General features: G+C 46.7%; 1 protein-coding gene and 2 non-coding genes across 5 annotated transcripts; all 3 read left to right on the top strand.

Annotated features, from left to right (window-relative positions):
- The first annotated feature begins 2,211 nt into the window (after nucleotides 1–2,211).
- NCL (nucleolin) lies at nucleotides 2,212–12,275 on the top strand. 3 transcript variants are annotated; one of them, XM_075570959.1, is made up of 16 exons: nucleotides 2,212–2,366; nucleotides 3,703–3,807; nucleotides 4,110–4,320; nucleotides 4,407–4,505; nucleotides 5,252–5,347; nucleotides 6,150–6,308; nucleotides 6,398–6,481; nucleotides 6,846–6,969; nucleotides 7,050–7,192; nucleotides 7,355–7,481; nucleotides 7,735–7,895; nucleotides 8,147–8,270; nucleotides 8,976–9,112; nucleotides 10,032–10,164; nucleotides 10,851–11,131; nucleotides 11,729–12,275. In XM_075570959.1, the coding sequence occupies exons 1-16, from the start codon at nucleotides 2,349–2,351 to the stop codon at nucleotides 11,806–11,808; spliced, it is 2,082 nt and encodes a 693-aa protein (XP_075427074.1). In that variant the 5' UTR covers nucleotides 2,212–2,348; the 3' UTR covers nucleotides 11,809–12,275. The 3 variants fall into 3 exon arrangements, with proteins under 3 accessions (XP_075427074.1, XP_075427073.1, XP_075427076.1); XM_075570958.1 differs by having other exon boundaries at nucleotides 6,386–6,481; XM_075570961.1 differs by lacking the exon at nucleotides 2,212–2,366 and adding an exon at nucleotides 2,664–2,804 and having other exon boundaries at nucleotides 6,386–6,481.
- On the top strand, nucleotides 4,612–4,679 carry LOC142466279 (small nucleolar RNA SNORD82). The gene has a single exon (XR_012788132.1). It is a non-coding gene; the product is annotated as a small nucleolar RNA SNORD82 (small nucleolar RNA).
- LOC142466280 (small nucleolar RNA SNORD82) lies at nucleotides 5,427–5,493 on the top strand. Its single transcript, XR_012788133.1, has one exon. It is a non-coding gene; the product is annotated as a small nucleolar RNA SNORD82 (small nucleolar RNA).
- Nucleotides 12,276–16,230: the final 3,955 nt, after the last annotated feature.

Genomic DNA, 16,230 nt, shown 5'->3' with positions numbered 1-16,230 from the left:
CAGGCAGGCAGGCAGGCAGGCAGGCAGTGCTTTCACTAATATAGTATATATAAGATTTTTTTCATTTTTTTTGGTTAATATAATTATATTGTAAAATTCTGCAGAACCCCAACCCTCTCCAGTAGCACGTCTGAGATCAGATGCATTGTAAGGAACCCCAACCCTCTGTAATAGCGTGTCTGAGATTAGACGCATTGTAACTTCTGTATTTGGTACAATTTTCAAATGACCTAAAAGAACCCCTGTTGGAAACCACTGCTTTAAGTATACAATACATTTGAAATACTAAAGTTGGAAGATTGCATTCTATTTGGTGATGTCGTGTTCTTGTAACTCAGATACAAAGAGAGACCTCTCATTTACCAATATCCATCTTTCCTGCACTTATGCTGATTACTTATCAATTTGCTCCTTTAACAGCAGAGTAAAACAAGCGACATAGTAACACTATTCAAATAAATGTCCATATAGTTACTGAATGTCTTCTCCCACTTTGTATCTAAAGCTCTCTCCCACCTTAAACCTTTCTCACTGACTGCCCCAACCCTCTGGAATGCCCTTCCCCTCAATACCCGACCAGCACCCTCTCTATGCACCATTAAGACCCAACTTAAGGGCTCGCTCAGAAAGGCTGCTACGGCAGTTTGCTAGCGTTCGCGCCCACGCTGCTCGCTCCTGCAGCACAGCGATCGGTGCTCAAACTGGAGGAGGCAGATCGTGGCGTTTGGGGGCGTGGTGGGGGGGTGTAACGAGCGCGTCACGGAGCTGGTTTGCCTTTATTGGCTGAACCAGCTCGCGTCACGCGACTGTAGCCCCAAATGTCAATTTGGGTTGTGCTCGCAATATGTCGCAGCGACAACTGAAAAAACAACAGCGCTGCACTTTGCCGCCGGTGGAGTTTTCAATTTGAAAACTCCCACCGCACAACCCACATTTGCGATGGATATGCACGCGCCGCTTCGCCTTCTGCCTGAGCTCAGCCTAAAGAAGCATATGAGTAGCTCCGCGGCTAATACTATATGCATGATACATAAAGCTTGGCATTGCAGACGCATTTACCAGAACTCCCTCGTGTCTCTGTACGTTCGCCCTACCAATTCAATTGTAAGCTCTTCGGAGCAGGGACTCCTCTTCCAAAATGTTACTTTTATGTCTGAAGCACTTATTCCCATGATCTGTTATTTACATGATTGCCACGTGTATTATGTACATTAATGGCGCTATATAAAGACATACATATACAATGTCTGCAGCACTGCAGGATAACAATACACGTGGGGGAGGTAAATACGAACCAGCTAGAATATTGCACAATTGCTTTCATTGCTATATTTCGGAAACCAATTACTTTTAATACATATTTATAGCGTGACCTACTTATATACATTTATTCTCACATCGTATTATAGTTTCAAGACCTTAAACACAGACTCAGGACTTTTTATGTCCATTTGACAGATCACCTTTTTCGAACAGAAATAAAACATAATATGAACCACTCAACAACACAAAATGTGTTTTCTTTTCTTCAGAACATCACCTGTATGTTTGGCCAGGGCTTCGGTACCTGTACTATTTACATAATAATAATAATAATAATGTAAATGACAACACGTGTTTGTGTTACATGTCCCCTTGATATGAGGAGGACCCTTTACTGTATTTCCCTCAGGAGTGTACATTATTGAGGGGCACACAGGGGGCTCTGGTGGAGCTGCTCTGACCCACTATAACCCACTCAGCTCTAAAGGTAGAGCTGTGTCAGCCCACCCAGTAATACCCAGGTCCGTGGGAGCTGCAGATACGTGTTTACCTGGCTCCGGGTACTTGCAGCAGGCATCTAAACCCAAAGCACCGATAACAAACACGTGCACCCCGCACACAGCGCCGCCATCTTACCGATAACAAACACGTGCACCCCGCACACAGCGCCGCCATCTTCCTCACCCCTACAACCACATGGCACGCTGGTCCAAAATGGCTCAGAAAGTCCAGCTGCGCCCGCTGATTGGTCCGCTAAATGGCGCTGCTGCTCGCGGATTGGTCAGCTCACACCGCAGCCGCCCATTGGTTAGCAGCTTGCGTTCCAGCAAGCACTGAGCCGCGATAGGTACTGCGGCTGCTCGGAGTGGATTGGCCGGCGGGGGTTCATTGGGCAGGACCAGGCGAGCCCACGCTGCGCGCGGATTGGCCGGTGGGCGGGCACGTGACGTGCAGGCTTTATTACCGCCACGGTGGGAGCTCGCGAGCAGTTGGTACGGTTCCTTCTTTCAGGCCCCGCGCGTCCTCCTGAGCAGACATCCCTCCGCGTGCCTCCCCGCTTACCGACCTGCATACAGACAACCGACATGGTGAAACTCGCTAAGGTAAATCCCCCGGGGGGAGATCTTCCCCTCACGCCGCGCGGGGCACCGGCTTCCCTCAGCAACCCGCGGCGGCGGGCGTCCCCACAGCCAGGGGCGTCATAGGCCTCCTGCTCCCCCCACCCTGCCGCGCTCGGTTATATATAGCGGCTGTTGCTGCCCGCTTTTCCTATGAGAGATGGGGGGGGGGAGGAGGAGGAGTGTGCGCCGCGGCCGCGCGCTCGGGCCTTTGTGTGAGGGGAGCGCGCGCGGATGGCGGGAGCGGAGGCTGCTCGGTCACTGCGCATGCGCGGCGGGTAGAAGTCGGCGTGTGACGCACATGGGGAGGGGGTTTACGCGCGCGTCCGGGGACGTCATATTTATCACGTGGTCCCGTCTTCTTCCCCCCTAAGCGTCAGTCTCGCGGAGAGTATTGTGGTATTGTCTGCGTCGGCAACACAGGTAATCCGGGGGGGAGGGGATGCCCGTTACCGCGCGTGTAGTTTAACCCGATCACAGCTGCTGCGCTCCCCCCGCGCGGCTGGGGTTATTGGGCCTGTCATTACCCCGCCGCGTGGTGCACGCTGGGTTATGGTGACCGTGGGGTATTTTTTTTCTTGCGCCGCCGCCATTGTGTGGGCTCCGAGGGGTTGAGCTGGGGCCTGGTTTCCGGCGCCACGCACGTGGCGGGATCACGCGTGGGGAGTAGCGAGACGATTTATTGCTTCTGCGCGGATCCATCTGTAGGCCCGGGCTCTGCAGCCAGGCAAGGGATGCGCAGGCCCGGGGCGCGATGCCGTGGGTTTTAGTGGGAATGTGGCAGATGCCGAATCCTGCACAGTGCGTGTAGCATTGGGAGACGCCATGCTGCGGGGGCTTTACGCTCTATAAGTAGTGTTTTGGTTTATGTACAAGATGTCAGAAAGTGCAGATCGTTTATGCTGTGGGCAGGTAAAGCGGCCATTTTATATGCATGTTATAAATAGATATTGAGTTTATGGGTGCATTGTACTGTCGGTGTTCGTGTCCACATAGTCTTACATAGGTAGTCTATGCCAGGGGAGCGCAAAATTTTGGCGCTGTGCCGCCTGCCTGGTTTGGCGGCGTGACGTCATGGGACCCCTATTGCCATGCACCGTGTCTGAACCCAGGTACGTGTGTTGCAGAGGCCTCACGTGATCACCCCAGAATTTAATTTAAATGCCTCTGGAAAGAGCGCAGGGCCTCTGCAACCACCCGTGCCCCCGCCCCACTTTGTGCAATACTGTAATCACCAGGCATTTGGCATAGTGTGGTGTCGCTTTCAAATTATTTGTTAGTGTTGAATACATGAGCTGATTTGTCTTTCTGTTGATATCAGGGTGGAAAAATGCAAGCTAAACCGAAGAAGGCTGCTCCCCCACCCCCAAAAGAGGTGGACGACAGCGAGGAAGAGGACATGGAAGATGACAGCAGTGAAGAAACGGTAAGACGGTGGGATAAATCGGGGGCTGAGGATCATGTGTAAGTGAAATCCCAGTAATGCTCCACATCTGATCAACACAAACTAATGCACACACTCAAATTCGATTTAATTTTTCTATATCAAATGTTTACCTAGTCCAGCAAAATGTATTGAGATACTTGTACTCCACTTTTACCTGTTTGCTTCATTTAACCCATTGCACATATTACTCTAACAAGTTTATTTTGGTGTTGAGGGATTGTTTATTTAGCTTTTTTGGTAACATTGACACGCTGTTCATTTTAATATATTTATTCCATCAGGTGGTTCCAGTGAAGAAAGCAACACCAGCAAAGAAAGCTGCTGCCACCCCTGCCAAGGCAACACCAGCCAAGAAGGCTGCCACCCCTGCCAAGGCAACAGTGACTCCAGGGAAAAAAGGTGCCACTCCAGCAGGGGCCAAAAATGGCAAGCAGGCAAAGAAGCAGGAGAGTGAGGAGGAGGACGAAGAGGAGGAGGAAGACGACGACTCTGGTATGTTATGTGCTTACAGCTATTATGTAGGTGGCTGTGCTTCCTGACACCTGTGTATCGTCTCTAAGTCAATCTTGTCTCTGCAGAAGAAGAGTCGGAAGACGAGAAGCCAGCTGCCAAGAAACCAGCTGCCAAGAAACCAGTAGCTAAGAAGGAAGAGTCGGAAGATGAAGACGATGAGGATGGTATGTGCCTTGTCTTACAGTGGGCTGCTTCAGAGACAGAAACCTTGAGTTTCTGGAAACTCCTTTGTAGTAACTAACACCGTAGATTATGAAATTCCCTGCGTGCAGCACAAATGATGATTTTTTTTGGGACTTAATACTGAATTCCTTGATGCCTAACTTTAACTGATGTGCTGCTTTAATAATAGAAATTGACGTTGAACTGGTAATTTAAATAAAGACATACAATACAATGTATGACTATTAGAAACCGATGTCTTAGGCTGCGATTATACTCCGACAACAGATTGCTGAATGCCTACGAGGCTGTCCCTAGTGCACACACACGACGGACAGTGTTTTGAAAAGACACAACAATTGTCTTTTCGAGTGACGGCTGCGTCACGTGAGCTGTTCAGCCAAACACGGCGAACCAGACTCGTGATGCGAGAGGCACGCGCGCCATGGCAGAGTATAATCGTGGCCTTACACGTGTTTGAAACGTATGGATGCGCAGGAAAGCAGATACTTCCCAAAAGCAATGATAACTTGCTGACTTGTCATTGCAAAGCATATGCGTTTTAAGCAATGCATGTCAACTCATTGCTGCTATAACTAGAGTGGCTCAGGCAGCATCAGCAGGACTGATCGTTTCCTTGACCAGCCGTTGTGGTTACTTACTCTTTGGGTTTTCACCTGGCTAAATGTGGTATGTTGCTGCTTTAAAACAGATTACTTTGTTCTAAGCTGTTGAAACTTTCCTTTAGAATCTGAGGAGGAGATGCCTGTTGCCAAGAAGCCGACCGCAACTAAACCTGCAGCTAAGAAACCTGCTGCCAAAAAAGAGGAGTCTGAAGATGAAGGTGTGTACCCAGTCCACTGTGCTGCTTTGCAGATGCCTTTAGTTTATGGGAACTGCCGTCTTCCTTAACTACATTTGCTGGCACAAGTGATGAGCACTGTGGGACTTAATACTGACATTCCTGATGACTTACGTTTACTGATGTGCCAGTCTCTAGTTTCAATATTTTTGTCCGAAAGTAGTGTTGGCTTTTGCCATGTATTAAGTGCAACTGTTACTATGCACTTCTGTACGGCGCCGATAGATCAGCAAAGATCCCTTCAAAAGGAAAGTGCTGTGGCTCTTCTTAAATGCTTGCTTTAGCAACCCAATGCATCTTAATGTTACTGTTCATTAACAGACACCACTGACTAAGTACGGATATTGGATTAAGTATCTGTTTACATTTAGCAAAGGTTGAATTTGATGGATGCATGTCTTTTCAACCTCATCTACTATAACTCATTTATTTAAAAAAAAGCATAATTTTTAGTTCTCCCCTCTGGCTGCTCATTGAGATTCTGACCAACAATCCAAAGCAGTTTAATAGTCACTGTATACAGCCACTAATCTAAAGTGAAAAGTACATGTGTGTTTCACAGTACTGAGAAATCATAGGTCCTAGTAATCTTCTTAGTACCGTCTGGGTCCCGGGTGCTGCAGAGGTCTTAATGGAAAAAACACAAAACTGTTTCAATCAATTCAGTGATTGAGTCGGAGCGGAATTGGCCATGGGAAATTGGGCAATAGACTCTTACTGGAGCAGTGCCATGGACTGCTTAAAATCTGATCAGCCCAGCATTAAACTAATCTTTGTTACTCAGACTCTGAAGATGAAGAAATGGAAATTACACCAGTCATCACAAAGGGCAAAGCTGCTCCCGCTAAAGCAAAGGAGTCAGACGATGAAGAAGAGGAGGACGAGGAGGAGGATGATGACGAGGAGGAGGACGACGACGAGGAGGAGGATGATGATGATGAAGGTATTTAATTTTGCTTAAACTTGGTCTCTTTTCTGACTTTGTTTTCTTGATTTAAACTGTTTTCCCTGTGCTCACAGACACTGTAAAAGAATCTGGAAAACGCAAAAAAGAAATGACAAAACAGAAAAATATCCCAGGAGCAAAGAAGCCGAAGACGGACGAAGCTGGAGAAGGTATCAAACCTCACTGCGTGTTTGAATGCTTTTTTATTTTCTGCTCCCCTTGGTGTTCCTGGACAGTTTTCCGAAGTGGCATTAGGGAGGTGATATTGGCAACCAGTTTATGATCAAGTTGATGGCTGGATACCACTACTCCTGATTAGCCATTGGTTGGGGCTACTCAAATAGTCATGTGTGGCATGGTCAGTGGGGATCCTCACCTGTCGTGCGATTTGTGTGTGGTGGGTTATTGGTAAAAGTTTGACATGTCCAGACTGTTACAGATAGGTGATTAGTGGTGATGACGCCTAATTTGCCAGACGCGGGCGGCGAGACCGGTAGCCATCTTGGTACTAATGATTTTCTTTTTACCTTTTAGCTCTGTCGATCTTTATTGGAAATTTGAACTTCACAAAGGACTTTGATGAGCTGAAAGATGCCCTGAGAGAGTTCTTCTCAAAGAAAAACTTGCCCGTTCAGGATGTCCGGATTGGCGCATCAAAGTGAGTATCTCTTACCAGCGATGAGGAGAAAGCTAATGCCCCACGTGTCCTCTGTTGGCTAACATGTTTGTTTCCTTCAGGAAATTTGGTTACGTGGACTTCGCTTCTGAAGAAGAGTTGGATGAGGCTCTCGAGCTGAATGGGAAGAAGGTTCTTGGTTATGAGATGAAAATGGAAAGAGCCAAAGCCTTTGACAAGAATAAAAGTGCAGATAACAAAAAAGGTATGTAAATGGGGGGGTTAGATATAATATTCTCTTTGCCACCGCACTGGACATTTAGAGTTTTTAAATGGTTGGCCGGAGGTTTAAAGGTCAAATTAGACCAGAGCACAGGATGTTGGTTGCCAGGGTTATTGTTTGTGGGTAACCAGATTGTTTCTGCAGAAAGGGACGCACGGACCCTGTTTGTGAAGAACCTCCCCTATAGCAGCGGTGCTGAGGAGTTGCAGGAGATCTTTGACACTGCCAAAGATATCCGGATGCCAGTCGGAAAAGATGGTTCCAGCAAAGGGTAGGTGTGCAGTTGGGCCCTGTGGTTGTAGGCGACAGATGTTATATGCTGCTAAACTGGACCAGTCTTTACAGCTTCTGGAGAAAACGGGCACATTGTTTTTCAATCTGTACCTTTCATGTGCGCAGAACACCTGTTATGCAGGTTTTTGTGAGGGCCAAGGGGTTACTTTGCATTCCAGTCTCAAATGTTTCTGGAGGCATTGGGGTTTGTAACAGAAACTCGGGTGATAACAATGTTTATCCTTTTGTAGCATTGCATACATTGAATTCAACTCAGAAGCTGATGCAGACAAGGCCCTGGAAGAGAAGCAAGGTGCTGAGATAGAGGGGCGCTCCCTCTTCCTAGACTACACGGGGGATAAGAGCCAGAATTCTGCAGCCAAGAGAGTTGGAGCACCAGGAGGAGGTGGAGGTATGTAGAACCACATTACTATACACAGGTCCATTTTGCTGTGTGTTCTTGGGTTCCTTATTGTTGGTTTGGGGCGGTTGAGTTACACGAAGCAGATATTGCATCAACTTTCCAAGTCATTTACAGCAGTACTTGGTGTTTCTTACTGTAAGCAAAGTGATTTTTGCTCTTCTAGCCCTGAGCATTGTGGGCCCAACAAGTTCCTCTAAACAAGCTCTATCCTCGTCACATTAGTTTTTTTTCCCCCTAAGGAGATTCCAAGACTCTGGTTGTGAACAACTTGTCGTACAATGCCACAGAGGACAGCTTGCAGGAAGTGTTTGAAAAGGCAACATCTATTCGGATACCACAGAACAACCAAGGAAGGCCCAAAGGGTAAGTTATAGCCGTGTGAATGCTACAGAACTCTAAGTATCCGACTGCAGTTCTAAATGTTGTACTGTTCTCAAATACGAGCATACAATTTGTATTTTATTTTGACTTGCTGTGGTGGTAGATATAATTAAAATGTAAAACATTAGTTTTCTCCCTTCGTAGTCCGCCTTTAAACTATAGTTACCCTCACAATACAGGAAAAGGGATGCCATTTTATTCAGACCAGACATTTAGCTGGAACCGAACCTCTAATCCCAAATCTCAGACCATGTTTTTCTTTGCATTAGTTCATCACTTAATTCCATCATGCTTCAACTTAAAGGACTGACTGAAGTGCTGAGGTCAGGCATTTTATTGTAGCAGCACAAGATGTCGACTGTTTAAATCTCAAGTAGAGTTGTTCATCCCATAGTAAGCAGGATTAAGAGCCCAGCTGTAGACGTTTCATACTAAGCAGGCGTAAGGCCGATGTTATAGTGCCGGCGATGCAACGTCACGGCAAAACAATATGTATTCCTTCCATGGTGTGCGCGTATAGAAGCGGCGCGGCGGCTTGCTCGCGATCTCTGGAAGTGAATTTGATTTTTCCAGCGATGGAAGCCTGCTGGTGACGGCAGTATAAGTGCATCCTCAGAGCACAGCTGTACAAGTCCCTGATCTGCTAATAACCTGTGACTCGTGGTTTCACCCTATTCTCTCTCACAGCTTTGCTTTTGTGGAATTCCCCACTGTGGAAGAAGCCAAGGAGGCAATGGATTCCTGTAACAACACAGAGGTTGAGGGCAGGTCCATTCGACTTGAGTTCAGCCAAGGAGGTGGCCCCCAGGGTGCAGGAAGAGGAGGTACGTTTCCCTGCTCCTTTGGCACCTCCACTTTCAAAACACATTTTTACCCTTTAGACTCGTTCTGATGGGGTTTAATTTAGTGCTTTGCTTGAGGTGATGACAAAACATTTGAGAATTTGATAACCAAGTTAACGTACAGATCCAGAATCTGGTTACTAGGACTCGCACTCCCATAGTACGGCTACAGTCACTTCACTGGGTACAATGCAAGCAGAGGGGGATGGGGCGTGTTCTAGCTGCAAAAGTTAACCCATGCCCGGTCATGAAATACCTATCACCCCAGTGTCTCTTATGATGTACTGGCTACATCATGCTGTAAGTGCATGTTTCCCGTGGGTGGGGGGTGTTCACTTAACCTGAGTGGGTCGTGGACACACAGAATACTGCTAGTGTGCTGTCACTCTGCTGAAGTGTAACGAGTTGGGCTGCTGGCCCTGCGTAACACTTGCAAATGTGGAAGAAGTCAATATAAATGGCATGGTTTTCAATAGGGTTAGGTTTTTGTTGGGGTGGGGTTTTCAGTTGAAGTTTTGATTTCAGCACAAGCACTCTGCAAAAGGGCGGTCCCAATTAATGGCCACTTTGTAATTTAAGAGCTTTACGGTGTAGTTTCTCCCACTCGCATGTTTTACAGAAGTCTGATGTTTAACTGCCTTCATTTTGGCTCAGACTCCCTGTCCCCAGTATCATCCCCTTTGGGGAATCACAATAGTGTCAATAGGAAGCCACAATGTCCTCTGTCGCAGCTTCCGATTTGACTGCATGACGCTGGGATTGAAATACCGTGAAGTAACTGACACACTTAAGCTTCCCGTCTGTTAAAGCGTTGTGATTGCACCGTGGGAGTGTTGGAGGCGTGCATATCGCGGCATGTACACAAACTCTTTGCTAAACTCTTCCATCCATTGTGCACCAGGTTCAGCGCAAACAAAAACACTCTTCGTCAGAGGCCTTTCTGAAGACACCACTGAAGAAACTCTGAAGGAAGCCTTCGATGGCTCTGTGAATGCCAGAATAGTGACAGACCGTGAAACCGGATCATCCAAGGGGTAAGTGATTTGATTTTTGTGCCCCGTCATGTTTCAGATATTTCATGCTGGGATTCTATCTGCAGGTGATGACGGGGACTCCTGCTTCCTGCACTGTCTTCTACACCAGCGGTGCGCAAACTGGGGCGCAAGAGTTATGGGGGTGCTGCGGTTGCAGAGGTCCCGCGCTCTTCCCTAAGGCATTAAAATTAATACCGGGGGATCGGATGAGGCCTCTTCAACTTCACTTATCTTCTCTTTGGCAGCGCAGCACTTGACACCGGAGAGGGAAGGGGGGTGCATGCTGGACAGATTGTGCACCGCTGTTCTACACAACACTGGTCTCTTGTATCTTCTCAATGAGCACCATCCTGCCTGATACCCAGTGGCAGCTGATGGTTTCGCACGAGAAGAATATTTTATTGCACATTGTTGGCCTGTGGTTTGCCCTCAGCCTGTGGGGTGTAAATGGCCTCTTGTGTGACATTGTTGAGAATATTTTTGTTTTCACGGAGTGTACAATCAAGCGGCACATCTCCCTGCTATGAAGTCTTAGTGTAAGCTTAATGCGATACCCAAATGTGCACTGCGGTGATACATTCCCAGAAACAAGTCGTAAATCAATCGCTGAATGGGCAGTCGCTTGTAATGTGCCCCAACTTTGATCTTGTGCTGGAAAGTTTGTCATTGTATTTCTCCTTTGGTAGGTATGGTTTTGTGGATTTCTCCTCGGCGGACGAAGCCAAGGCGGCCAAAGACGCGATGGAGGATGGTGAGATCGATGGTAGCAAAGTGACCCTGGACTTCGCCAAACCCAAAGGAGATGGCCAGCGCGGCGGGCGTGGCGGTTTCGGCAGAGGGGGTGGATTTGGTGGAGGATTCGGTGGTAGAGGAGGCGGTGGCCGTGGAGGATTCGGTGGTAGAGGAGGCAGCCGTGGCGGTTTCGGAGGCAGAGGAGGCGGTGGACGAGGGAGAGGAGGATTTGGAGGTAAGATGAGGCTGCACTATGCTTACTGGGGATTCATATCGGCAGTGGCCACATTTCTAGATTGCAGTGTTTGCACTGCGGTACATCTTGGGCATGGATGAGTCATTCTGGGACTAGTTACCCCAAGGAGTACATATTTGTGCGGGCTGTAAATAGCACGTGAATGGTTTCATATTATAGCCCTTGGCTACATTGCGTGTCCCTTTAACGCTAAGCTCATGGCCCTTTTATCCAACTGCTGTTTGTGAAACGCGGAATTAACGCACAAGTTTTACTTTTCATAATCGAAATCCTGCAATACTCCTTCCTGTTTGTTCTGAGGCTTGCAAACCTTTTACTTGCAGTAACTATTTTATGCATTATATACATGATCACAAGAGCCTTAAACAAGCAAATAATCCCGCCAATAATACTTTCCCAACGTGACAGAAAGGTCAGATCTGTATACTCGGATCAGCATCTTATCAAAGGGCATTTTGTTATGAGGATAATTAATATGATGTGCAGCCATGCTGATTCTTACACCACCCCAAGGATATTTTAGGACTGGAATTTCCACCCTGGTTCTGTTTGGTTACACATTGTATTTTATTTTAGGCCGAGGTGGTGGAGGAGGAGGAGGAGGATTCAGAGGTGGGAACCAGGGACAGGGCAAGAAGATCAAGTTCGATGACTGAGCAGTTTGTGCTCCGGTTCTCCTCTTCAAACCTCAAGCCATCTATTTCCCTTACCTGAAAGGACTCTGATTGGGGGTTGAAGGGGGAGAGGGGAGGGCACGGAGTTCCCTTCCCCGAATCAGTCTAGCGTTGGCGCAAAGCGTTCTGTGTGGACATTCCAATGTGGAGAGAAGTACCTTTTCCTGTCGCCACCTGGATACCAAGTCATTTCATGGATGACGTGTGACTGCTCGACTACTCCTTATACAGACTTTTTTTTAAGAAGAGTGCGTGCGTGTGAGAAGAGACCTTTGTCCAAACTTGTCAAATTCTTAAGTTTTACCCACTGTAAAAAAAAAAAATTACAATTTGTTTCTTTTCCTATCAATTCCTGTAGTATTTTTGCTGTAAATGCAGAATGTTGATGGTTTGTGCTTCAGCAACATGTCTTGTTCAGATTAAAGGACCTCGTCTGGTTACTTACCTTAGTATGATTTCAAATGTGCTGTTTTTATCCTTTCCAAAGGGCTTTCTGTGTTTCAGGCCTCCCCCACTGTCCTGTCTTGGGGTGTCTTAGCTCGCTGAAGGCCCTTACTGCAGTTGTGTTGCAGTTAGTCTGGCTTGGTTAACACCGTAACTGCGCTTGCATGACTCTTAGGCTCGGTGCGGGCGCTGCAGGGACAAGAGCCGCCCCTCAGTGGGGCCAGGCCCGCTAACCTACATTGCCCGCTGCGTTGTGCGAACAGATTTTTCTGAAGACAGAATCTGTGCTCACAACTTGACGGAGCGCTGGCCAAGCCTCCCAGTGCTTCAGCTAATGAGGGGAGAACCTGCCGAGTGACGTCATGGGACTTCTGTCCCCCCCCCCCCCCCCTGTCTTTACCTCTTTCAGTGAGCTGAAGTGGGATCTCCGCTCATTCCCCCTCACTCCTGCGCCGGGGGTGTCTGATTCTTTCCCCACCCCTTACCTGCTAACCTGTTCCTTGGCTCCTAAGCAATGCTTGATTACGCCGATCACTAAATATTATCTGGCATTACTTAACGTTCATATAAAATAAACTGACTAGCCCCGGCCCCCCTCTGAACTACAGATTCTCCCCCGCCACCCTGGGCAAGGGTAAATAACTCATTGGTTTTGGGGGGGAAACCCTACCCACTGACCCCCCCCCATCCCATGATCTCACTTTTGGGTGCCTTTTCCGATTGCTGCACTTTCATGTGAATAGTTCACATTATCCTGTTTGGGGTTATGTACCCCCCAAAAATCTGGTATTTCCTCTTTGGGGTTACTTTAGTAATTAAATCAGATTAGTAAGTGGCGTGCATGAAGTTACCCCACAGCAGGAGGTATCACTCATAAACTGAGCCTGATGTTGCTCCCATGACAGGAGGTAAGTCTCTTCTTTCTCTCCCCCCCCCCCCCCCCCCCCCCTGTTTTGTGTAAAGTTCACGAAGCTGGTATTGATAAGGTAGCCACCAAAATAGTGTTAAGTCCCCAGTTATTGGGGGTTACTCTAGTAAACATACCTGATCATGAGGTGTCCCCCTTTTCATTGAAGGGGGTTCCTGTTGTGTACTCTGGTCAGATTGTTTTGTATTTATGGGTAGAAGTCCCTATTTAGCTGAATTTTTTTTTTTTTTTTTTTTTTTTGCTTTCTATATTTTGTACGTATGCACAATTCAAAGTATTGACTATTTCATAATGAATGGGAGGGGGGAAGAGCTCGTGGCAAGGGCTCAGTTTTTTTGGCTCCAAATATATGGGAACTATTGATTTTTATAGAGGGGGAAACTCCTGGTCAGTAAAGTGTACTTCCGTATTTGTGAACATAAACGTCCCAAATACAATTTTTTATTGGGAGAAGACAAAGTTTTATTTTTGCCCAAGTATGAGGTTACTGTTGGCTACGGTACTGTGATCCGGTTTTGCTGAAAAGCTCTTATGCAGCGGGCATAAGCTTATAGGGTTGCATTTAAAATGTATACATAATGACTGCTCATTTGCGTGTAATTACCCAGAATGCCTGGCTGCAGTAGGAGCATTGCATGCTAAGTGATGGGGGAAGAAGGGGTTGCAAACCTGCCTGAGATGTGAATGCTCACGTGTGATATTTTTATATTTGCCTTATCCTGTTTTGTAAGAATGATTCTGCCTACGGATCGGATGTGGGTGCAGTCTAGTGCAGGAGAATGACCAGTTCCTTTTCTGTCCTAGCATGTACCCGACAGGTGAAAGTGATCATTACAGGATACGGTCTGTCTACCCATTACTGCTACTTTGGTCTCATCACTGTTCTCGTGTAAAGATATTCTATTTTCCTTAAATATTTATTTGGTCAGCAGGGAGGTCCCTTAGGATAAAATGTGGATAGCCATATTACATACGGCTCGGGAGAATAACGCTTTTTTAAAAATATATATATTTTATCCTTTTTTGCATGTTAACACTGAGTTCTCTGACAAGCGCCATCTCAGGTCAGGCTTTGCAGGGGGCTCCTGATAGTGGCTAAATCAGCGGGACCCTAGCCTCTGATAGATACACATTGCTGCAGGAGGCGTGCGGAGGGCAACACAACAGTTCCTTAAGAAAGATGTAAGGTGGGAAGCTGATGATCGGGCCCTCAAGAGTGCACAGCGACTGGTGGATCCGATTTGTTGACCCTAAACGCAGCCATGATTACTGAATGGTGTAATTGCACAGATCCTATTCTTAGAGTTTGATTGCTGCGTGTTTGTAAGGTTTAGCTGAGCCCCCCTTTCATGACTTGTTCCCCCCCCCACCACACACACACACCAAAAGATTGATATATGGAATTTATCTGCATACATTCACATTAATATATCCTTTTCCATTAAACTATAAACATTCACATATAGCATGCTGAAATTTGTCTGAGCCGGTGTCGTGACCTCGCCCCCCCCATGACTGCGCTCACACGGCCTGTTTCACCTCAGAACGCAGCCTGCAGATCGCGGTGAAGCGCCACGCACCGCGCCACCAGGATGGAAGGTGGGTGTGTAGGTGCAGCGGGACCTTGGCCTAAGGAGAGAGCCCCGGCAGCAAAAATGATAACATTTAAAAGGAACTATTATAGGACAGACGGCACACTTTCCCGGCAGTACTGTTTAGGGACGGGCACTGGTAGTTTGGGATCTGGTTTCTGAACGGTACCCTTTATGTGGCCTCTGACATGAGGACTTCGCATGTTTAGGGGCCCGTGTGATGTGGTGAAATACTGGATTTGTTTTGTAGGGGAGATCACGGTATGTGCTCTTGTGGACGCAATGTGTCCGGAAGAGCGCTCTTCCTTTCATCCGCGATCTCCGTGTGACTGGCACTGCGGTGCTGTGTCTGCTCTGGCACTCAAACGGTTCATCTGGTTAAAATGTGGAGTTTTTTGGGGGTTGGGAGAGATGGAATTCCTCCACGTTATAGATTATCCTCACACCTAGTGCTCCGGTCACAGCGGAGATCTCCCAGGTCCGACGGGAATGTTCTGTTCCAGGTTTGAGAAGACAAATGAGCACCTAAGCAAACGATGGTGCGCTTGTAAGGAGTTGGGGTTTGAGCTGTGTGTATTTACCGATACTATATCAGATATTGCGGCACCAATTAATGACCTTCATTTTCAAGAATGTTGTGCGTTGTCAGATACGAATGTCCGTATAGAGCAACGGGGGGGAACCACTGAGTCCGTTTTCTCAAACATTCTTTGTCCATCAGGATTCGGGTCTAAGAAAGTAATCAATTTTTTGTCCAACTTCTAATAGGGGTCCTTTCATCACTACCTTTGAAAGATTAGTAGAACGGGGCGTACGGTTATTGGCCAATGGATTTTCTTATTCCCATATAAATTCTAATAATCTTACCTATTCTGAGATTGAACAACGCGACTGTTTAAAAAATAATCACAGTATTGTGTTAAAGAATGCCGACAAAGGGGGAGCCCTTGTAATGTCCACTGATCAATATGAGCGAGAGGCGCATAGACAATTAAATGATTTAACATGTTATAAACGTCTTAGAGGTGTGAAAGTTATAAAAATGTTACAAAAACATTTTAGTTATCAAATGAGTTTATTTCAGGTGCACACAGCGGAGACAGCTTCAAAACACAAAGCTCTCGCCCAGATAATACGGTATGAGATACATTTATACCCTAAAAACTAAAGCTCCACCCCTTTATGGGGGGGCTTGCGCGTCACTAAGTATGACATCATTTTGTAATACATAACAATGCTAAAACTGATGTAAGTTTGTAATACATAACAAATGATGTAAGTGTGCGTCAACTAAAATGACAATCTTGTAATACATAACAAAAAATGAAATGATACATACATTCTTTAAAGCTGCAGTTCAGTCAATATCCTGCATGTGTGGTTTTTGTAATAAATCAGTTCTGTAGTAAGAAAAAAATACTTTTAGCATTTTCTGTTTTT

Source organism: Ascaphus truei, chromosome 14 (genome assembly GCF_040206685.1).
Source record: "Ascaphus truei isolate aAscTru1 chromosome 14, aAscTru1.hap1, whole genome shotgun sequence".
Lineage (NCBI taxonomy): Eukaryota > Metazoa > Chordata > Amphibia > Anura > Ascaphidae > Ascaphus > Ascaphus truei.
This window is presented reverse-complemented; position numbering and strand designations above follow the sequence as displayed.

Excerpts from the sequence above, each read along its gene's own strand:
- NCL (XM_075570958.1), top strand. Across the intron at positions 7,896-8,146 it reads AGCACCAGGAGGAGGTGGAG|GAGATTCCAAGACTCTGGTT; the intron begins GTATGTAGAACC and ends TTTCCCCCTAAG. Across the intron at positions 9,113-10,031 it reads CCAGGGTGCAGGAAGAGGAG|GTTCAGCGCAAACAAAAACA; the intron begins GTACGTTTCCCT and ends ATTGTGCACCAG.